General features: G+C 43.2%; 1 protein-coding gene and 1 pseudogene across 1 annotated transcript; one reads left to right on the forward strand and one right to left on the reverse strand.

Moving 5' to 3' along the window:
* Nucleotides 1–929: 929 nt before the first annotated feature.
* On the reverse strand, nt 930–4,553 carry LOC102273742 (transmembrane emp24 domain-containing protein 9). The gene is made up of 6 exons (XM_014481090.2): nt 4,542–4,553; nt 4,104–4,365; nt 3,607–3,707; nt 3,121–3,246; nt 2,419–2,565; nt 930–2,288 (listed from the first exon to the last, which is right to left on the reverse strand). Exons 1-6 carry the CDS (start codon nt 4,551–4,553, stop codon nt 2,139–2,141), a joined length of 798 nt encoding a protein of 265 aa, XP_014336576.2. The 3' UTR covers nt 930–2,138.
* A 3,914-nt stretch (nt 4,554–8,467) lies between these two features.
* LOC138988594 (ubiquitin-conjugating enzyme E2 G1 pseudogene) lies at nt 8,468–22,202 on the forward strand (annotated as a pseudogene).
* The last annotated feature ends 922 nt before the right edge of the window (nt 22,203–23,124 follow it).

Below are 23,124 nucleotides of genomic sequence, written 5' to 3' on the forward strand. Positions count from 1 at the left end.
AGGGACATGTGCCATTTCCTCCAGAGAGTGACTGTGGCGTTTTCATGTGGAAATGGGTGGGGAGGCTGACACGAAGAAACCCCCTTCTACTGTGTGTGCAGCTCTTCCATGTGCTCACTCACTGTTGCTGTTTTGTGATTTGTTTCTCTACCGAAGTGACAGAATAAGGTCTCACCTATGTGGGGAGAGGACAGAGTCCCTCTGAAAAGTGTGTGGTCATTCTAGGGTTAATCATGAGGAAGAGGCAAGTCCTAGACATGAAATCATAATTTGGAAAGCAAGCTGCAGGCAGCTTCTCTGGAGTTGGGATTTTGATATAGCGGCCTCCTTTCAGTTTCCCCAAATAGCCATGTTCTTTTTTGTTTTAGGCTTCTGTATTTGCTATTCTCTCTAGCCAGAACATTCTTTCCCCAGTTAACGTCTATCCTGAGTCTGAGTTCTGAAAAGCACCCTTCTATGACTAACTAGATTAGACCAGGATCCTTGAAATATTGCCCTTAGCCCAATGCCCTCTTCCTCAGAAGCATATGTCACCGTTACATCTTGTTCAATGTCCTGACTCATTTGGTGTTATACTGCAGGCTCCATGGGCAAGAATGTCCCCATCTAGGTCACTTTCCTTACCCTGCAGCAGAGAGTAGAGCCCCCTCCCCATCCCCACCCCCACCAACTTCAGATGAGGGAAGTGAGGCTAAGGTCACATTCTATGGTTAGAGGTTATTCTCCAGTGGTCCCTGCCCCCAGCCTTCAGTTAAGCCTCATTCATATTTTCTGAGGCCAACTGTGGCCAGACGCACAAGTGAGCAACACCCCTGAGGCTTGTAGTCACCCTCAGGATTATCCCAGGGGTGGGTGAGTCTCTGTCAGGGGCCAGGGCTATCACAGCCGCCCCTCTCCATGGGGAGTCTCTCTTATTAATACTCCTGGCCTTGACAATTTGGACGTGAATTTATTGAAATGCCAACCAGCGAATTTCCTTATAACAGAAAATGTCAAATTCACATGAGAGACGACTACAGTCCAATAGGGCCACCAGCATAGGACTTGGTAAAATGTAGACTAGATCAGGCAGAAGCAATGGGGGGCATCTATACCTATGTGCCAGGGCTTCCCAGGTGGTGCCAGTGGTAAACAACCTGCCTGCCAGTGCAGATAGACGTAAGAGACGTGGGTTCTGTCCGTGGGTCAGAAATGTCCCCTGGAGGAGGACATGACAACACACTCCAGTATTCTTGCCTGGAGAATCCCCATGGACAGAAGAGCCTGGCAGGCTGCAGTCCATAGGGTTGCAAAGAGTTGGACATGACTGAAGCGACTTAGCACGAACTCATGCATACCTGTGTGCACTTGTGAAGGTTGAGTTACGGGAGATGCTGAATGTAATGGAAACAAGTGACTTGGAACTTCAGGCATCTCCTGAAAAGATAAGCCAATGGAATCACAGAGAGATAGAGGTCAACTGAAAAAAAGCAGGACCACAGAGGGGCATATCAGATTCCTCGAAGAACTCAGCAGTCCAAGTAATTGGAATAAGGTAGCACGTGAGCCTGACTAGAGCCCAGAGAGAGAAGGTGCAATGGGCACACAATTACCACCAGCATTCAGGTTACCCAAAAGAGGGGCCCAAGTTGGACTTTTCTAGAAAAGGTTCCACATGTTGCTAATGCTTCTGGGATAAAAGCATTTTTCACCTCATCCACTTTGGGATCAATCTCCCACCAAAGCCTCACATGTTAAACATCTGATTGGCCACATAGAAAGAATTGTAGCATAGGAGGCAATAAATGTTTAGCTCAGAAAATTGGACAGTTATAATTTATATTCACTCCTATTTTCTCCATCTTGGGATAGTTCACTCATCCTAATTAACATGGGAGTGGGGATAACACTCACCACCCTCCTGCTCAGCCAGCAGGTCCTCCCACCCTCGTGTCTCCAGCTGGAAATTCATTCTCTCCCAAATCCCAGCTGAGAAAACCAGTTGAAAGAGGTCCTCTCTCCCGCTGCGAGTTAACAAGGAAAGCCCTCAGGGTTGGAAAGGATGGGAGAAGTCAGGAGACAGACCAGGCCAGACCACTTCCCATCATTTAGCAGCAGGGGATTGACTGGAGGCCAGGCCTCTGGTCTCTGAGGCTGATTTACACCAACTTCTTGGCTTTAAAGAAGCTCTTGAGGTGCTGCATCTGCCAGATGCCGGTGGCCACAAGGATAAGGGTCTGCAGGATGGACCACCACAGCACCCTCTGATTGGTGCTCTCACTGGTCTGTCGGAAGTGCTCCTCTCGACGCTGTGAGAAGGGGAGAAGGAGTAAGGCATGTTGCTAGAACAGAACTGACCTCCAGGGGAAAAGCTGAAAGAGCCACTCCCTGGGAGGTTACACGTCTGCTGTCCCAACTGGGCCCAGCCCAGCCCCTCACCCTCTGGTATTCCTGCTCCTTCTGGATCTTCTCCACCTGCTCCACCAGCCGCTGTATGCGCAGATGCAGCAGGGTCAGCTTGTCATTGGCTGCAAGTTCCGTATGATCATTGGTGTGTTCACCCAACTGCATGTCCAAGTGAATGGCCTGAGGAGCAGAGAAGCCAAGGTTTGGAGGTCAGGGAGCACCTGCAGGAAACCCAGCTTCCACACACTAGGCTGGGCCTGACTGAACTGAGCAGTTCATTTCTTCACACTCAGTGATGTGGGAACAGCCCTGCTCCAGGTGCCAAAATCCCAGATCAAGGCCCTGCTTGCATGGAGTTCCAAGTCCAAAAGACAGAAGGGACAGAACAAAATGTGCAGAGAAACAAAGGTGTGACTCAGTGTTTGAGACAGCCAGCTTCTAGGAGATCTGTGTCAGTGGGAGGTAGTAATGAAGAGCCTGGGAGCATTCAGCTGGCAGACAGCTCTGAATCTCACATTAGAAGCTTGGGCTTCATTCTAGAGATGGCAGGGGACCTAGGGATGATTTTAAGTCCAAGTGATTCCCTCCTGGGTTCCCTCTCATTCGTCAGGACCTGTTCTCTGTAGGCTTACTTCATGGAAAGCCCAGCCCTCATCAAGAGGCACCACCTACAGAACCCTCGTCACCCCAGGGACTGAGACATTGAGGACTGGTGACGTTCCCCTCCATACTCACCAGTTTGCCATCATAGAAGAGGGCGAACCGGATGGACTTGAGGTGAAGGCAGACCTCATGCTCTCCTGGAGACTGGGAGGTGAAGGTGAAGCTGCCCCGAGGGCCATACTGACGGGCCAGCAGATTCTAGCAGAAACAGCTTCTGGTGAGCACAGAGAAACGGACCAGAAACCTGCTTCTAGGAGAGGAACTCTGGGGGTATCCCAGGTTCTGACCCTCACTGGCCAGACCAGGAAGGAGGATGTGAGAGAAAAGGCATCGGTCCGGGTTCAAAAATCTCAGATCCCAGAACTGTCAATACACAGTAACTCTACAGTTTGCAAAGAGTGTGGCCTTCCTTGAGCCCTCCTGCCTGTGAGGAGATGGTCCCTCGTCTAAGAAACGGAGGGCTAGGGAGGACGAGGCATTGACGCTGGAGACCGCGGAGGGCGGGGGAGGGGGGGCGGGTGAAGGGGCGGGGCTGCAGGGAGTTAAGGCCTGCCTCACCTTGTTCTCAGGGTCCTTCACAAACACGAACAAATTGATCCACTGCGGGGAGGGCTGGTACTTTTCCATAGCAGGGTCGTACAGTTCGGTCTTATAGTTACCTAATGGAGAGGCAGCCTGGATGCATCTTCATCCACAGTCGTGACCAAGAGCCCACCACGGACTTTTGGTCACAGGGGTGGTGGTGGGCGGAGGAACAGGAAGATCGGGTCTGATTGTGGGGCCTGACCACAGCCCTCTGCCTCTCTCTTCCCTTCTCCAACCCTGCTTTTCTGCTGTTACCCGGATCTGGATCAGTCTTGCCTCCTCTGTGTCCCCAACCCCTGCACAGGCAATGGAGAGGGTACTTTGACCACACAGCTGTCCGCCTGTTTCCCATCCGTGCCCATCCGTGCCCTCCCTGGGCCCTGAGCTGATCCCGCGGGCCCCATCTTCCATTCCCTCTGAGGGCTCTGGGTATGGGTAGGGCAAGGCCGGGACTGGCGGCGCGCGCGCACCTATGACCACGGTGCCATCGGGGATCTCCTGAATGAAGCACTTCTCCTCCAGCTCACGGACCTCGAGGTAGAACGCGGCCCCGCCGCCCGCCAGCGCCAGCAGCTGCCACAGCAGCAGCGGCAGGGCCAATCCGGCTGCCCTCGCTCGGCCCCATCCCAGCCCGGGACCGGCGCGGGGCCCAGGGCCTCGTGTCCCGCAGGCCCCCGCCACTTTCCCAGGCGAGCCCGAGGGTCTCTGCGTCCCGCCTGCGGAGACTGCAAACTAGCGTACAGACTACAAATCCCAGGAGCGCTTGCGCGGCCCCGCCCCAGGCGCGTTCCCGCGAACCTGCGTTGCGAAATGGCCACACGAGCTCCCAGCCTGCCACTGAGGCGCTCTAGAACGCTTTCCTTGCCTTACCTCGCTTAATGCTCTCAGAGATCCAAGGAAGCAGGTACTCTTAGCGCCATCTTGTTGATGTGGTAACTGAGCCGCAGAGAGAGGAAGGAAGGGGATTGCCCTCTGAAACTTGCAGAGCAGTTGCCAGAGATGGGTGACTGGTCCTAAACTTCAAGGAGGTTAGAAGTGATGGTAGACGGAATGTTGAGACAGATGAGAACTGCATACAAGCCCCATGCAATTCAGAGGCTGAGATAGTAGTTCAGGAAAGGGAGGGAGAAATGTCCCTTTTATGGAAGGGTAAGTTTGACTCAGGGCTTCGCAGGTGGAGCAGTGGTAAAGAATCTGCCTGCCAATGCAGAAGAGGGAAGAGACACAGATTCAATCTCTGGGTCGGGAAGATCCCCTGGAGGAGGGCGTGGCAACCCATTCCAGTATTCTAGCCTGGAGAATCCCACGGAGAGGAGCCTGGTGGGCTACAGTCCATAGGGTCGCAAAGAATCTGACACGACTGAAGCGACTTAGCAAACACGCAAGTTTGACTCAAGCTCTGAAAAATGGGTAAATCTCCCTGAGCAGCGAGGGAGCAAGAACCACTTAGGTGGAAAGACCTAGAATTACCTAGGAGCAGTAGACAGTTAAGGTACTAGAAAGTTTATGGGAGGGAGGAGGTAAATTGGGCCAAATCACTGAGGGGGCAGAAGCTGCCAGGCCCACTTGCACAGGTGGGACCCTTCATCCAGTGGGACCAAAAGAAGAGATTGTGGGTGAGCCTGGAGAGTGAAAGAAGGCATCAGGAATGCAACTGGAAAAGGCAAGGGAATATACAACTGAAAGGTGTGGGAGAATGGGGCCAACATGACAGGATAGGGATCCAGGAATAGCAAATCTCAAGAATTCCAAAGCTCACAGTGCCCTGAGTAGGCAGTGTAGACCCAAGTGTCAATATAAAGCAGTAATCTATCCAGGTGGTGGGATGAAGTCCTCCACCATCTCGTACTTGGTAATAATACATACTCATTGGTTTATTCAGCAATATAAAATAATGATGAAAAAAAATAATGATGATGAAAATAATAATATTCTTTTATTCTTCTGTGCCAGCCACTGTTTTAAGCACTTTTAAGTGTATTAACTAAATTAATATTTTTAAAACTTTATAAGGTAGACTCTAATGGGATTCCAATTTAACAGATGGAGAAGCAGTGGCAAAGAAAAGTTGAGTAATACTTGCCCAAGTTCATCCAGCTGATAAGCGGCAGACATTTGCTCACACAAGCTCTGGGCAAGACCTTACGATGCATATTGGATGAAAAGATGAATAAAACCTGTCTCCTTCCCTCTAATAGCCCACTGAAAAGCAAAGGATCAATGTCAATACAGTATTTTAAGATTAATGATATGTTTCAGTTCAGTTCAGTCGCTCAGTCGTGTCTGACTCTTTGCGGCCCCATGAATCGCAGCACGCCAGGCCTCCCTGTCCATCAACTCCCGGAGTTCACCCAGACTCATGTCCATTGAGTCAGTGATGCCATCCAGCCATCTCATCCTCTGTCGTCCCCTTCTCCTCCTGCCCCCAATCCCTCCCAGCATCAGAGTCTTTTCCAATGAGTCAACTCTTCGCATGAGGTGGCCAAAGTACTGGAGTTTCAGCTTTAGCATCAGTCCTTCCAAAGAAATCCCAGGGCTGATCTCCTTCAGAATGGACTGGTTGGATCTCCTTGCAGTCCAAGGGACTCTCAAGAGCCTTCTCCAACATCACAGTTCAAAAGCATCAATTCTTGGCGCTCAGCCTTCACAGTCCAACTCTCACATCCATACATGACCACAGGAAAAACCATAGCCTTGACTAGACGGACCTTTGTTGGCAAAGTAATGTCTCTGCTTTTGAATATGCTATCTAGGTTGGTCATAACTTTCCTTCCAAGGAGTAAGCGTCTTAATTTCATGGCTGCAGTCACCATCCACAGTGATTTTGGAGCCCAGAAAAATAAAGTCTGACACTGTTTCCACTGTTTCCCCATCTATTTCCCATGAAGTGATGGGACGGATGCCATGATCTTCGTTTTCTGAATGTTGAGCTTTAAGCCAACTTTTTCACTCTCCACTTTCACTTTCATCAGGAGGCTTTTTAGTTCCTCTTCACTTTCTGCCATAAGGGTGGTGTCATCTGCATATCTGAGGTTCTTGATATTTCTCCTGGCAATCTTGATTCCAGCTGTGCTTCTTCCAGCTCAGGGTTTCTCATGATGTACTCTGCATATAAGTTAAATAAGCAGGGTGACAATATACAGCCTTGACGTACTCCTTTTCCTATTTGGAACCAGTCTGTTGTTCCATGTCCAGTTCTAACTGTTGCTTCCTGACCTGCATACAAATTTCTCAAGAGGCAGGTCAGGTGGTCTGGTATTCCCATCTCTTTCAGAATTTTCCACAATTTATTGTGAGTTACCACAAATTGTCCCCTCGCTTTCGCAATGTGGCCTGTTGATAATTCCAGGGGAAAGTTTTTGTTCCTTCATTGGGAATGGTCTTTAACAAAAATGGCAGATGCAAGTGTTAACAAAGGCAAACACTTTAGAAAGGTCAATTAAAACAACAACTGAAAAGCATTAGTTGGATTTGGAAACTAGTTGTTCACAAAGGGCATTCACCAGGAGCTGGGAGCGGGGATGATTATGACTTAGGGTTTGGGAGACTGAGTGAGCTGCTGTCCATGGTCCTGAATCGTGATTGCCCGTACCACTGTCTGCATTAGACTGGTTTGGTTTTGGTTTTTGTTGTTGTTAATATAAAATTTCCAATCCCTCATGAACCAATGCTTTTGTAAAACAAAATTTTAAAAAATGAAACATTATGTGCTTGGATATCACATCAATGTTAAATTTTTACAAAAGTTTCTAAACACTCAATTTCTGTACTTTATCTCTTTGAAGATCTATAACTAATGCTAATGGACCAACACTAGTCCACAGTGAGTAGTACTGTTTCATAGCCAGTGGTCAGACTGCCCACAGAAATCTTCTAAAGGGACAAAAGTGTAAAATTATTAGGGGCTGCACGACTGAGCGACTTCACTTTCACTTTTCACTTTCATGCATTGGAGAAGGAAATGACAACCCACTCCAGTGTTCTTGCCTGGAGAATCCCAGGGACAGGGGAGCCTGGTGGGCTGCCATCTATGGGGTCTCACAGAGTCGGACACGACTGAAGTGACTTAGCAGCAGCAGCAGCAGAGACATGCATGTAAGGAGACAGCACACCAGCAAAGATTTTGAAGTCAAGAATTCAGATGTTGGAAATGGTGAGGTGATTTCCAAGTGGCAAAAGTATTGTTTTGATGATAAAATCTGTTTTTAAATGATGACAGGATTGAGAATATGAGAGCAGTGAGGGATTCTCCCACTTGACAGTAATCTCATTCCACACTGCCAAGACCACTGAACCTGGGTGTCATTTGTGAGATTCAAAGGAGATATTGGGGGAACTACATCTACTTGCCCTATTTGGGGTTCCCCCAAGATCTAGTCTCTGCAGGCCTCTACTACATGCTGTGCCCTTTTTAAGGGATGTCCCAAACCCCCATTGCTGCCTTCTTTTCCACTTGCCTAATTCCTGTTCACCCTTTCAAGTCTCAAGTGCAGCGACACTTTCTTAGGTGTTTCTAATCCTGGGTTCCTTGGGGCCTTGTATTAACCATTGAATTACAGTTGTCCATTCACACTCAAGCCCCTTGGGGCTGATGGCTATAAGGGATAAAGACAGGTTTCTGCCACAAATTTATCTCTGTGCTTACCAAAGCCTAGCGAAAATCCAGGAACAGCATGATTGTGTGATGGATGTTTGGTTAGAGAAAGGGAAGAGAGATGAAGGAAAGAAAGAATAAAAGTATGGAGAGAAAGGAAGGGGAATAGAAAGAGGAAAAAGAGAAATTGGAGAGATAAAGAGAGAAGGGAAAGGATGAAGGGGGAAGAAGAAAGAAAGGATGGAGGAGGTGGGAGAGAAAGAAGGAAGAAGAGCAATGGTGAGTCATAAGCACTGGAAAAGCCAAAATCTCCATATCTGATGCCTGGCCTTTCTTGTGATGTCCCCTCCTCATTATTCCCGTTAAGCATCTCAAGCTGAGGATGGTGTGGGTGGAGGCTTATCAGGGTCACAATGTCCTGCAGCTAAAATTGGAGCTTCCATGAGCAATTCTGCTCTGGTGCTGGGTGGATTCTGTTGGTTTGCTGGTGACCTCCACTTCATCCCCAGGATACCACAGTGCCACTGTCCCTTCTTATGGTCCATTGGCCTCTACATTCTTCTTCCTCTCTGGCCTGTAGGAAAACAGTCTTTGTGACCATCTCCACAAAGGAATTTCCTATGCATTTTCTTTCCCTGTGCTTTCTGTCCCAGAACACCTAGGCACTGAAGGGTGTGTATGTGCTGAATCCAGGGACATCAAGAACAGTATCACTCTGGATCTGGAATCAACTACACTTCTTGATTCAGATACCCCCTGCTCCCAGGCTGACATTGATTCCTCTGACAGAATTCTTCTACTCCTGGTGAGTTTTCTCACTGTCTTCCTTTCTAGTCCATCTTTCCTTCAAGGCAGTCCATCTCACAGGGATGTGTCTGGCTTGGTCCTCCTTCCTGCACTGCAGGGGTTCCCATAATGAGGGCAAATCAAAGGGAGTGGCTGGTCTGTGTCTCAGTCCCTGAGAATCAGGAAGCCATTGATTCCAGGACTCAGAGGACAACTAGGGATAGTGTGGCCAAAAACAATATACTTAAGTAACACACATAAGTTCCTGCTCTACTCCAGCCAAAATGTCATTATACTTTCCCAAAGTTAAATGTTTGCAGCATCCTCAAAGTTCTCCACCATCTTCCAAACATCTTTTCTGGATGATTAAAAAAATGCACAGACTTGGCTGAGGTACCAGGACTTCTCTCTGGGCTCTGTTTTAAACAAGGGCAAATCCTCTCCCCTCATGCCTGAGGCTGTATAAATGAACCTGGACATGGGATGCAGCTTTCTCAGACATCGTCTACTGCTCATAACCCTTTCTGTCAAGTTCTCTAACTGGTAACCACTCCTGCCCTTGACTGAAGACTTCCTCTCCAGTCTTTCATACAAATGGGAACCCCTATTCTTTAGGTTCAAAGGTCATTCATTGTCTATAATGAGATAGAGCCCAGGGGAAAGGTGGAGGGAGGAGAGAGGAGGAGGATGGCAAAAGCAGACAGTGACACTTCCTTCTTCCAATTTCTCCCCCTTTCCTCTCCTCTATTTTCTCCTCTCTCTCCCATAGCACTTCCCACCTCTCTCTTCTGTTTTTAAAATGTAGGTTTTACTATTATTTAGGCATGGTGAGGCCTAAAGGTAGGAGATGACTGCTATTGAAAAGATAGTTTGGGGACTTCCCTGGAAGTCCAGTGGTTAAGACTCCGTGCTTCCTCTGTAGGGGATGAGGGTTCAATTCCTGATTGGGGAACTAAGATCCCTCATAGAGCTTGGTGTGGCCAAAAAAAAAAAAAAAAAAAAAGAAAAAGAAGGATGACAGAAAGAAAGAAAAGATGGTTTATTACTCACAATTCTCAAGAGGACTGGTTACACCACATCATGCAGGGCCACCAGGGTTGGGCAGGAGGCAGGAGTGAGGGGAAATCATGGGTAAAAGCTTTTATTGTGGTTTCCATGGGAAGGAGTGGGTGATTGGTTAGTTTGAATAATTTCAGCAGTGTCTGTGGTGTTTTGGCTTTCATTGGTTGTCTGGCATCTGACCATGGGGTGATTAGGGCAGGAGAAATACTAATTTGGCACATGAGAGTTCAATAAAGATGGTGGTTGAGGGTGGGTGGTGGTGGTGGTGATATGGGCTTTGGATTGGTTCTTTTGCATCTGAAAGATACCCTCTGAGTGGAGTTCTTTGCTATTTCTAAGAACTGGCTCACTCTGGGAAGGGCAATGAGGGGCTAGATGCCAGAGCACCAGGACCACAGAAAATAAGAAAATAAAGTTAATACACTCTCAACCAGAGTCTTCACCATTGGGTCTCCAAAAGGTCATGGCAGCATTCTCATTCCAGCTACACTGAAGGCTTTACAAACCAGGAGATGGAGGACAGAGTGGAAAGGCAAGAGTAGAAAGGTGGGTCACAGTCCTGTCTTCTCTTGGACTGGAGTGGAGCAGATTGGGGCTGAGGTTAAGAGGAAAGTAAGACAATTGGGTTTCTGCTGCTGCCACTGCCAGAATACTGTTATACCAAACCTGGTAAGTCCCAGTTATACCCAATCTGGTAAGCCCCAATCATGTTTCTAGCTGTGAATAACAAGTTCAAATGACCTAACGTGGGTTCTGGTTTCCATCCTTCTCCATCCCCATCCTTAAAACTAGGATTAAGGATTCTGGACTAGCTTTCATTAGTTGATTATATGAGCTTGTACCTTGCTTCCTTCTCTGGCGCTCAGATTTTCCTGCCCTTGGGCTGATCCAGATGAGGGCTCAGCCACTGTGCTGCTTGCTGGTCCATGTTGCAGAACTCTCTGCCTCTCAGGAGCTTGTGTCAATCACTCCATCCTACAGTCCCAAGTGTGTAGATACTTGTTGGTTGAATAGGCACTGCCACCACTGGAGAGGAGAAAGGGAACCCCAGGACTGCTCCCTGAGTGTGGGAAAGGTGGCACTGGTGTTTCCTGAGAAGCAAACACCTCCTCCTGGGGGAGTTTCTGTCTTAAGAATAGTTGGATGGAATTAAAGTGAAATAAGTTCTTCAGTTACCATTAACACTGATTGATGTTATTTGATCTCTAGTTTCCCTGTTCCCTTGAATGTATGTCAAGAATAAACTCCATACTTGTGTCCCAGATCTCTCTTTCTCTCTCTCACACACACACATTGGATATACCTATTTTTTTAAAAAAAAATGTATGTGGTGGAACTGGGTCTTAGTTGCAGCATGAAGGATTTTTATCTTTGTTGCAGCATACGGGATCTTTAGTCTTAGCTTGTGAACACTTAGTTGTGGCAAGTGGGATCTATTTCCCTGCCCAGGGATTGAACTTTGCATTGGTAAGATCCCCTGGAGGAGGGCATGACAAACCACTCTAGTATTTTTGCCTGGAGAATCCCTTGGACAGAGGAGCGTGGCAGGCTACAGTCCATAGAGGTGCACAGAGTCAAATACAGCTGAACTGACTTATCGTGCATGCATGCATGGGAGCATGGAGTCTTAACCACTGGACTAGCAGGGAAGTCCTTGGATATACATAATTGAACATTCATATTCTCCTACTGCTGCCTTTACTTTCCCTGTATTATTTAATCCCTCATGAACGTTTTCCTTGTTACTGTTCAGATTCCCATCTCTGAGTGTTCTCCAAGCTGTAGCCCTGGATTTAGGAAACCTGTTTGGGACATGAAGCCTATCTTCTGCTTTGACTATGTCAATGCTCAGTGGGGAAGATTTCCAGCAAGACTGATAAATGTCTGGATAGAAACTGTTTTCTTTTTCTACACTGCTACAGAAACAGAATGTGCCAAGAGTTGTCTACTTCTTGATAGTCCAATTCTTAATGTGAAGACTCTGACTTAAAGAACTCAGAGGAAACCAATGGAACATACCATAGAGTGTGTCAGACTAAAAACACAGAGCCCGGTGACAGAATAGCTTGGGAAATATGACACGTGTGTGAGATGTAGAGATATCTCTTTCCTCAACTCTCAAGAAACTTCCTGTAATAGTGCATTAGCAAAACTGAAATTTTAAATTTAACCATGGTAAAAGATTGAAAGATTTCCTTCTAGAATCAGAAACAAGGCAAAATATCTATTCTCACCACCTTATTCAGCAGCACATCAGAAGCTGTAACAGCTGCGATAAGGCTGAAAGAAGAAATGAAAAGCATGCAGATCGGAAAGGAAGAAATAAAACTATCCCTATTTGTAGATGACTTGATTGTACAGATGGAAAATCTCAAGGAATCTACAAAAAAGTCCTAGAACTAACAAATGAGTTTAGCAATTTGCAAAATATAAGAGCAACACAAAGAAATCAAGCACATTGCTATGTATTAATAAACATAAAGAAGCCAAAATTTAAAATGTAATACCATTTACAATCATGCCAAAGGAAATTGCTCAGATAAGATCTAAACAAACCATGTACAGGATCTGTTTGCCAAAAGTTACAAAATCCTGATGATAGAAATCAAAGAAGACCCAAATAAATGTAGAAACATACTATATTTGTGTACCGGAACACTCAGCATAGTAAAGATGGCAATTCTTTCCAAATTAATATTCAGGTTTAACATGTTAATATTAATTAACGTGTTCTTTCCAAATTAATATTCAGGTTAACACGTTTACCTATTAATATCTCCTGAAGAAGGAAATGGCAACCCACTCCAGTATTCTTGCCTGGGAAATACCATGGACAGAGGAGCCCAGCAGGCTGCAGTCCATGGGGTTGTAAAGAGTAGGACGCGACTTATCAGCTAAAGAAAAACAACAATCAAGATGATAGTAATAAAGGCTATGTGGTATTGGTAGAAAGATAGACAAATAGCTCAATGGGACAGAACAGAGAACCCGGAAATAGACCAACAGAAGCCATTCTGATTTTTTACACAGATACAAAGCGGTTCGATAGAAGAAAGGTATCATTTTTTAAAGGACTTTATTTTTTAATGCAGTTTTAGGTTCACAGCAAAATTGAACCAAAAGCACAGAAAGTTCCTTGCCCAGAGCATGCACAGCCTCCCCACTGTTAACATCCTGCACAAAAGTAGTGCGTTTGCTATAATCAACTAAAGTACATCGACACACCATTACCACTCACAGTCTATAGTTTACATTAGGTGTTACTATTGGGATTATGCATTCTATGATTTTTGGACAAATGTATGATGACATGTATCCATCATTATAGTATCACACAGAATAGACTCAATGCCCTAAGAATTCTCTGTCTTCTGCCTATTTATCCCTCCTCCACCCCTCACCTCACTCCTAGCAACCATTGATCTTTTTTCTTTCTTTTTTTAAAAAATATTTATTTATTTGGCTGTGATGGTTCTTAGTTGCAGCATGTGGGATCTAGCTTCCTGACCAGGGATTGAACCCAGATCCCCTGAGTTAGGGGCACAGAGTCTTAGCCACTGGACCACCAGGGAAGTCCACAACCACTGATCTTTTTATTGTCTCCAGTTTTCCCTTTTCCAGTGATAGTTTATGGTGAACGATGTCAGATTCGTGATCTCCGAAGAAGATTTAACTTCAGGACCAGGGACCAGGCTTGATCACTCAAGAGCTTTTGTGTAACAGAGTTTTATTAAAGTATGAAAAGGGACAGAGAAAGCTTCTGACATAGACATCAGAAGGGGGGTGAGAGTGCCATCTTGCTAGTCTTAGCAAGGCCCTAGATGCTTTTATCAGACCCACTCCCACAACATACATCTTAAGACAACAGGATTACTCTGAAGGTTCTTCTTAAGGAGAAACATATCCTCGAGCAAGATACATTGTTGTTGCATAATCCTTAATAAGACTAAGGAATGTAGGAAAAAAGTTTGTCCTTTCCTCCTTCTTGAGAACTCCAGACCTCTATCTCCCCCTTGAGAGCCCCAGACCTCTCTCTCCTCAGGGACACCAGACTTATGATTAACCTTCCTAGGAATTGACTCTCTCACCAGAATGGCAAATGGTTAGCATCATTTCCCTAGTGGCTCAGACGGTAAAGCGTCTGCCTACAATGCGGGAGACCTGGGTTCTATCCCTGGGTTGGGAAGATCCCCGGGAGAAGGAAATGGCACCCCACTCCAGTACTCTTGCTTGGAAAATCCCATGGGCAGAGGAGCCTGGTAGGCTACAGTCCACAGGGTTGCAAAGATGGGAATACCAGACCACCTGACCTGCCTCTTGAGAAATTTGTATGCAGGTCAGGAAGCAACAGTTAGAACTGGACATGGAACAACAGACTGGTTCCAAATAGGAAAAGGAGTACGTCAAGGCTGTATATTGTCACCTTGCTTATTTAACTTCTATGCAGAGTACATCATGAGAAATGCTGGGCTGGAAGAAGCACAAGCTGGAATCAAGATTGCGGGGAGAAATATCAATAACCTCAGATAAGCAGATGACACCACCCTTATGGCAGAAAGTGAAGAGGAACTAAAAAGCCTCTTGATGAAGTTGAAAGAGGAGATTGAAAAAGTTGGCTTAAAACTCAACAGTTAGAAAACGAAGATCATGACATCTGGTCCCATCACTTCATGGGAAACAGATGGGGAAACAGTGGAAACAGTGTCAGACTTTATTTTTTGGGGCTCCAAAATCACTGCAGATGGTGACTTCCATGAAATTTAAAGACGCTTACTCCTTGGAAGAAAAGTTATGACCAACCTAGATAGCATATTCAAAAGCAGAGACATTACTTTGCCAACAAAGGTTCGTCTAGTCAAGGCTATGGTTTTTCCTGTGGTCATGTATGGATGTGAGAGTTGGACTGTGAAGAAAGCTGAGCGCCAAAGAATTGATGCTTTTGAACTATGGTGTTGGAGAAGACTCTTGAGAGTCCCTTGGACTGCAAGGAGATCCAACCAGTCCATTCTGAAGGATATCAGGCCTGGGATTTCTTTGGAAGGAATGATGCTAAAGCTGAAACTCCAGTACTTTGGACACCTCATGAGAAGAGTTGACTCATTGGAAAAGACTCTGATGCTGGGAGGGATTAGGGGGCAGGAGGAGAAGGGGACGACAGAGGATGAGATGGCTGGATGGCATCACTGACTCAATGGACATGAGTCTGAGTGAACTCTGGGAGTTGGTGATGGACAGGGAGGACTGGTGTGCTGCAATTCATGGGGTCGCAAAGAGTCGGACACGACTGAGCAACTGAACTGAACTGAACTGAACTGAGTGACTTCACTTCACTTCTAGCATCATACAGTATGAGGCCTTTTCAGTTTGCCTTCTTTCACTTAGTAATATACACTTTTGGTCCTTCATGTCTTTTCATGGCTTGATATCTCATGTTCTCTTAGTGCTAAGTAATACTCTATTGGCTGCATGTACCACATTTCATCCATTTTCTACTAAAGGACATCTTGGTTGCTTCCGGGTTTGGGCAATTATGAATAAAACCACTATAAATGTCAGTGTGCATGTTTTGTGTGGACTTAAGTTTCAACTCCTTTGAGTAAATACCAAGGTACATCACTGCTGGATCATATGGTAAGAGTATTTTAGTTTTGTAAGACACTGCCAAACTGAGTTCCAAAGTGGCTGTATCACTTTGCATTCCCATCAGCAATGACTGAGAGTTCATGCTGTACAACATCCTCATCTGTGTGTGATGCTGTCGTCTTCTAGATTTTGGCTGCTCTGAGAGGTGTATGTAAGATCTCCCTTTAGCTCAGTTGGTAAAGAATCCACTTGCAATGAAGGAGACCTGGGTTTGATCCCTGGGTTGGGAGGATTCCCCTCGAGAAGGGAAAGTCTACCCACTCCGCTATTCTGGCCTGGAGAATTCCATAGAGCATATAGTCCATGCGGTCACAAAGAGTCAGACGCAACTGAGTGACTTTCACTTTCAGAGGTGTATGGTGCTATCTGATTTATTTCACTGGTGTTTTAATTTGAAATTACTTAATGACTTATAACAATGATTATGTTTTCATGTGCTTATTTGCCGATGTCTTCTTTGTCAAAATGTCTGTCCAGGTCTTTTGCCCATTTTTAATTTGGATGGCTCATTTTCTTATTGTTGAATTTCAAGAGTTCTGTGTATATTTTGGGTAGCAGCCCTTTCTCAGATGTCTTTTGTAAACATTTTCTCCCAATATATGGCTTGACTTTTATTCTCTTCAAGATAGCCTTTTCACCAAGTGATGCTACAGAAATTTGCCATCCTTAGACAAAAACTAAAAATATAAAAAAGAAAGAAAAGAGAAAAATGTTAACAGAATTCAACTAATTAACAGAATTTAATTAATTTAATTTAATTTCATTTTATTATTGTTAACAGAATGAAAAGATAAGCTACAAAGTGACAGAAAATATTCATAAGCCATGTATTTGACAAAAGTCTATTATATAGAATATATGTAAAGAACTTCCATCACTCAAAAGTAAAATTCAAATAGAAAGTTGGCAAAGACATGAAGAGACATCTAATTAAAGAAGATATAGAGATACAAATAATTGCATGGAAAGATGTTCAACGTCAGCCATTAGGAAAATGCAAATTAAAACCACAGTGGAGTTGAAACAGCATTTCTCAGATGGGACTCAATGTAAGCTCCTTGCAATTCTTTTGCGTATATACCTAGAAGTGGAGTTGCTGGATCATATGGTAATTTTATTTAAAAATTTTTTTTTTGTATTCCCATCAACAGTGCCCAAGGGTTCCAATTTCTCTACATTCTTGCCAACACTTATTTTTTATTTTGGGGGATGGAGGTACTATCTCATTGTAGTTTTGATTTGCATTTCCCTAGTAGCTAATTATGTTGAGAATCTTTTCATATGCTTATTGACTATTTGTATATCTTTTTGGAGAAATGTCTATTCAAGTCCTTTACCTATTTTTGAATTGAGTTTGTTTTTTTGTTTGTTGTTGAGTTTTAGGAGTTCTCTGTATATTCTAGATATTAATCCTTTATCTAATGTATGATTTGCAAATGTTTTCTCCCATTCTGTGGGTTGCCTTTTTACTTTGTTGATACTGTCTTTTGATCCACGTTAAAAATTTTTTTCATAAAGTCCAGGTTGTCTATTTTGTCTTTTGTTTCTTGTGTCTTTGGTATCATATTCAAAAAACAACTGCCAAATCCAATGTCATGAAGCTTTGGCCGTATGTTTTCTTCTAAGGGTTTTTATAGTTTTAGGCCTTATATATAAGTCTTGAGTCCATTTTGAGTTTGTTTTGTATATGGTGGTAATAATGAAACTTCATTCTTTTGCATGTAGATACTGAATTTCCCCACCATGTTTTGAAAAGACTGTCTTTTCCCTATTGATTGGTCTTGGCACCCTTGTTGAAAATAACTTGACCGTTTATGTGAGGGCTTATTTCTGCACTCTCTAGTCTGTTCCATTAACCTATCTGTCTGTAATTTATGCCAGTACCACACTGTTTTGATTAATGTAGTAAGTTTTGAAATCAAGAACTTCATTCTTCTTTTTCAAGATTGTTTTGCCTATTTTGTGTTCCTTGATATTCTATGTGAATTTTTAGGATGGGTGCAAAAAAAAGTCACTGGGATTTTGATAGAGATTGTGTTAATCTGTAGTTTGCTTTGGGTAGTACTGACATCATAAATTATTAATTTTTCCAATCCAAAGACACATAGGGTGTCTTTCTATTTATTTATGTCTTCTACAATTTCTTCTAGAAATTTTTTGTAGTTTTCATTGTATAAGTTTTTCAACTCTTTGAATAAGTTAATTCCTAAATTTTTTTGTACTGTTGTAAATGGTATTTAAAAATTAACTTTTTTTTCAGCTTGCCTATGGGAAAAGAAATGCAACTGGTATTTTGTCTTGACTTTGTATCCTGCTGTTTTGCCGAATTTGTTCATTATGTCTAATGGGTTTGTGTGTGTGTGTGTGTTTGAAATCTTTAGGATTTCTACACAGACCATATTATCTGTGAACAAAGATAATTTTACTTTTTCATTCTCAATTTAGATTACTTTTATTTTTTCTTGTGTAATTGTTTTGTCTAAGTCTTCTAGCACTATGTGAATAAGAAGTGGCAAAAGTGGACATCTTTGTATTGTTCCTAACCTTAGAAGAAAAATTTTCAGTTTGTCACCATGAGTATGATGTTCATTGTGGATTTTCACATGTGGCTTTTCTTATATTGAGGTAGTTTCTTTCTATGCCTAGTTTCTTGTTTGCTTTTATCATGAATGGGTATTAAATTTTGTCAAATGCTTTTTCTTCAGCAATTGAGGTGATAATGTGCTTTTCTTTTTTCTCTTAATATGGTGCATTACACTGATGAATTTTTGTATGTTTAACCATCTTTGCATTCCAGGGATAAATCTCACTTGATTATGGTGTAAAATCCTTTTAATATGCTGCTGAATTTGGTCTGCTAGTATTTTGTTGAAGATTTTTGCATCAATTTTCATAAGGAATATTGGTCTGTTGTTTCTTTTCTTGTAGTGTTTTTGCCTGGCTTTAGTATCAGAGTAATGCTGATTTACCCTGAATGAAAGAATTAGAAATGAATTAGAAAATGTTCCCACTTTAATTTTTTTGAACAGTTTAGTGTTGGTTCTTCTTTAAACGTTCGGTAGAATTCACCAGTGAAGCTATCAGCTGATGGCTTTTTTTTCCTGTTGGGAGATTTTTAGATTACTGATTCACTCTCCTTTCTTATGTTTCTTTGTAGTTTAGTCTTGGTAGGTTTTGAGTTTCTAGGAATTTGTCTGTTTCAACTAGATTATCCAATTTGTTGGCATGCAGTTACTTAGAGTGCGTGTGTGCTAAGTCGCTTCTGTCATGTCTGACTCTTTTCGACCCTATGGACTGTAGCCCTCCAGGTTCCTCTGTCCATGGGGATTCTCCAGGCAAGAAGACTGGAGTAGGTTGCCATGCTCTCTTCCAAGGGATCTTCCCAACCCAGGGATTGAACCTGCACCTCTTATGGGTCCTGCATTGGCAAGTGGGTTCGTTATCATTAATGTCACCTGGGAAGCTCTTACTTATAGTTCAGTTCAGTTCAGTCGCTCAGTCGTGTCCGACTCTTTGCAACCCCATGAATTGCAGCATGCCAGGCCTCCCTGTCCATCACCAACTCCCGGAGTTCACCCAAACTCATGTCCATCGAGTCGGTGATGCCATCGTAATAATTTTTATGTCTCTAGAATTGTCCTCACTTTCATTTCTGATATTAGTCTTGTGAGTATTTTTTTAACCCATCTAGTTAAAGATTTGTCAATTTTCTGTTCCTTATTTTATTTATCTCTGCTCCAATCTATACTTTTCTTCATTCTGCTAGTTTGGGGTTTAGTTTGTTCTTCTTTTACTAGTTCTTTAAGTTGTAAAATGAGGTTGTTGATTTGAGATCTTATTTATTAACATAAGCATTTATAGCTACAAATGTGCCCCTTAGCACTGCTTTCTCTGTGTCCAATAAGTTTTGGTACGTTGTGTTTTTGTTGTCAGTCATCTCTAAGTGTATTCTTAGAAATACCTTGTGATTTCTTCTTGATTTGTTGTTTAAAAAGAAAAAAGTTTATAATTAAAATCATACCATCCCCTTTACTAGACAGTAAGTACCATATGGCCAGAGAACATGTCTATTTTTGAGTCACCAACATATATCTAATACCAAACATAGGACTTGGCACAAAATAGGTGCTCACATCATTAAATAAATGAATAGCTCTAATCACACACAAATCTATTGTTTAATTTCCACAAACTTGTGATTTTTTCCAGTTTTCCTTCTGATAATGATTTTTAACTTCATCCCACTGTTGTCAAAGAACATACTTTGTATTCTGTCTAGTTTTTAAAATCTATTATGACACTTTAATCTCAATATATGCCTAATGTTTTCTCTATTCTGAGAAATGTTCCATGTGCACTTGAGAAGAATGTGTATTCTGTTATTGTTAGCTAGAGTGTTTTGTATGTCTATTTTTTTTTGGTATGTCTATTAAATCTGGTTGGCTCATTGGGTTGTTCAAGTTCTCTGTTTCCTTACTTGTCTTCTGTTTTTTTTTTTTTTTTTTTTATCCATTATTTAGAATTGGCAGCTCCCCTGGTAGCTCAGTTGGTAAAGAATATGCCTGCAATGCAGGAGACCCAGTTTCAATCCCTGGGTAGGGAAAATCCCCTGGAGAAGGAAATGGCAAACCACTCCAGTATTCTTGCCTGGAAAATCCCATAGACAGAGGAACCTGGTGGGCTATAGTCCATGGGGTCACAAGGGTCAAACATGACTTAGTAACTAAACCACCAACCATTGAGAGTTAGGTATTAAAGACTCCAGCTATAATTGTAGAACAGTCTAGTTTTCCTTTCAGTTCTGTCCATTTTTTTAAAAAATTTTTATTTTTTGGCCAAGCAGAATGTGGAATCTGGTTTCCCAACCAGGGATTGAAACTTCGCCCCCTGCATTGGAAGTCTTAACCACTAGACTGACAAAGTCACCAATTCTGTCAATTTTTGCTTCAGAATTTTGATGATCAGTTATTAGGTATGTAAATATTTATAATCATTTTATCTTCTTGCTATATTGAAACTTTTATTAATATATAATTGAACCTTTTATTAATATATAATATATAACCTTTTATTAATATATCGCATATTATATAGTAATATAATGTTTGTTTCTTGTACTTTTTTAAACTTAAAATCTATTTTGTTTGATACTAGTTTAGCCACTCTTGCTCTGTCCTGGTAACTATTTGCATGGACTATCCTTTTCAGTTCTTTCACTTTCAAATCTGTTTCTGTCATTGTAGCTAAAACGAGTCTCTTGGGAATTCTCTGGCAGTCCAGTGGTTAATCAGCTGGTAAAGAATCCTCCTGCAGTGCAGGAGACCCCAGTTCGATTCCTGGGTCGGGAAGGTCCCCTGGAGAAGGGATAGGCTACCCACTCCAGTATTCTTGGGCTTTCCTGGTGGCTCAGATGGTAAAGAATCTGCCTGCAATGTGGGCGACCTAGGTTTGATACCTGGGTTGGGAAAAGTCCCTGGAGAAGGGAAAGGCTATCCACTCCAGTATTCAGGCCTGGAGAATCCCCATGGACAGAGGTGCCTGACGGGCTACAGTCCATGGGGTTTCAAAAAGTCGGACACAACTGAACGACTAAGTACAGCACACCAGTGGTTAGGACTTGGCGCTTTCACTGCCATGGGTCAGGGTTCAATCCTGGTAGGGAAACCAAGCTCCCACAAACCCTGTGGTGTGGCCAAAAATAATAATAATAAAATATTCTCTTGAGTTAGGTAGTGGCAGGGGAGACACAGGTGGGCCCCACCAGGCCGGTTGAAGGAACAGAGGGCAAGCAAAATCCTGTACCGCTGCCCCAGCCCAGCCTCCCTCAGTTTGGACCTGCCAGTGGTGGGGACCCTGGTTCCTCAGCACACCAAGCTCCAGCAGCCCCAGAGCCTGTCCTCAGTTCTTCCAAAGCCCCAGTGCCAACCCAGACTCTTGGCAAAGACAGTTGGTAGAACTCAACAAAAATCAGTGGAAGGCTTTTCAGCAGGTTTGATAGATGACCATGATCTCGGGAAACCCTTACTATTGTTCTTCCTAAAATAAAATTCATTATAGAAATCTGGAGCCCAAATGTTGATAAAAGTGGTGAAACATACATTGCTATTCTTCACAAGCCTGAAAAAGATAAATATGGCTATGAAAAACCTGAGGAACGCTGGCTGCCTATTCCCACTGTGGAAACCATCATGATTAGTGTCATTTCTGTGCTGGTAGACCTAATGGAGACCCATCTGCTAATACTGATGCTGTGAAAGAACGAAGACAGAAATGGTGAATTAAAATGGAATGTTGGGGGACTTTCCTGGTGGTCCAGTGGGCTAACACTCCATGCTTTCACTTCAGGAGGCCCGGGTTTGATCCCGGTCAGAGAACTAGATCCCGCGTGCCACAACTAAGACCTGAAACAGTAAAATGAATTAGTTAAAAGAAAAGGAAAGGTGCCTGCTGTGTAAGGAAAAGCCAAGAGACTGCTTTTGAGTGACATTTATTCAACAGCTGTAACTTCACTTATTTCAGGGACTCCAGTTGAGAAACATGGCACTATTTTCCTTGCACTCTACCCACCTATTGCTGGACTTCTGTTGTAACAAGTTGGCAAATAACAGCTAGAACTGGGCTGCAATAAAACATGCCAGTATCAATGTTGACAAGAGCTTAAAAAGTGCCAACTTACAGATAATTATGCATTTCGAATTCTATGAACTGCTTTAACCTTCAAGAAGAATTGTAAAGAACTGTACATAGTATAATGTGATCCAGATAGTATACATGTGTTTATGTACATCCACAAATATACCTTGTACCAGATAATGTTTTCTTGTAGTAGAATAAGAATCACGTAAATTCTGAAAGATTTTAGCAGGTTTTCTTTCCCTATTGTTTTTTTTATCAGTTTTAAAAGATTCCTTAAAGCAAGTCAGATGAAAAGCAATTAGAACTAAAAATTTCCATTTAATTTCCTTTTTTAAAAATGTATGGGAGTATTTATTTACATATTTCTTGAGGCAAATCATCTACAGTAGTAACTTGAAAAGAGTTCTAGAAGAATTGTGGAATGTCTATTTATAAATGCATTGGACAAAGCAGTAGTTACAAAAATCTCAGCCTTGGCAGGATGATGGATCAGGCAGATAAATAATTATTTCCATATCTATAATTAAAGCACATATTTTTGAATGTTTCCATCTTCAGTTCAGTTCAGTCACTCAGTCGTGTGCGACTCTTTGTGCGACCCCATGGACTACAGCAGGCTCACTGTCTATCAGCAACTCCCAGAGTTTACTCAAACTCATGTCCATCGAGTTGGTGATGCCATCCAACCATCTCATCCTCTGTCGTTCCCTTCTCCCGCCTTCAATCTTTCCCAGCTTCAGGGGCTTTTCCAGTGAGTCAGTTCTTCGCAT

This window comes from Bos mutus, chromosome 7, assembly GCF_027580195.1.
Source record: "Bos mutus isolate GX-2022 chromosome 7, NWIPB_WYAK_1.1, whole genome shotgun sequence".
In the NCBI taxonomy this organism is placed as follows: Eukaryota; Metazoa; Chordata; class Mammalia; order Artiodactyla; family Bovidae; genus Bos; species Bos mutus.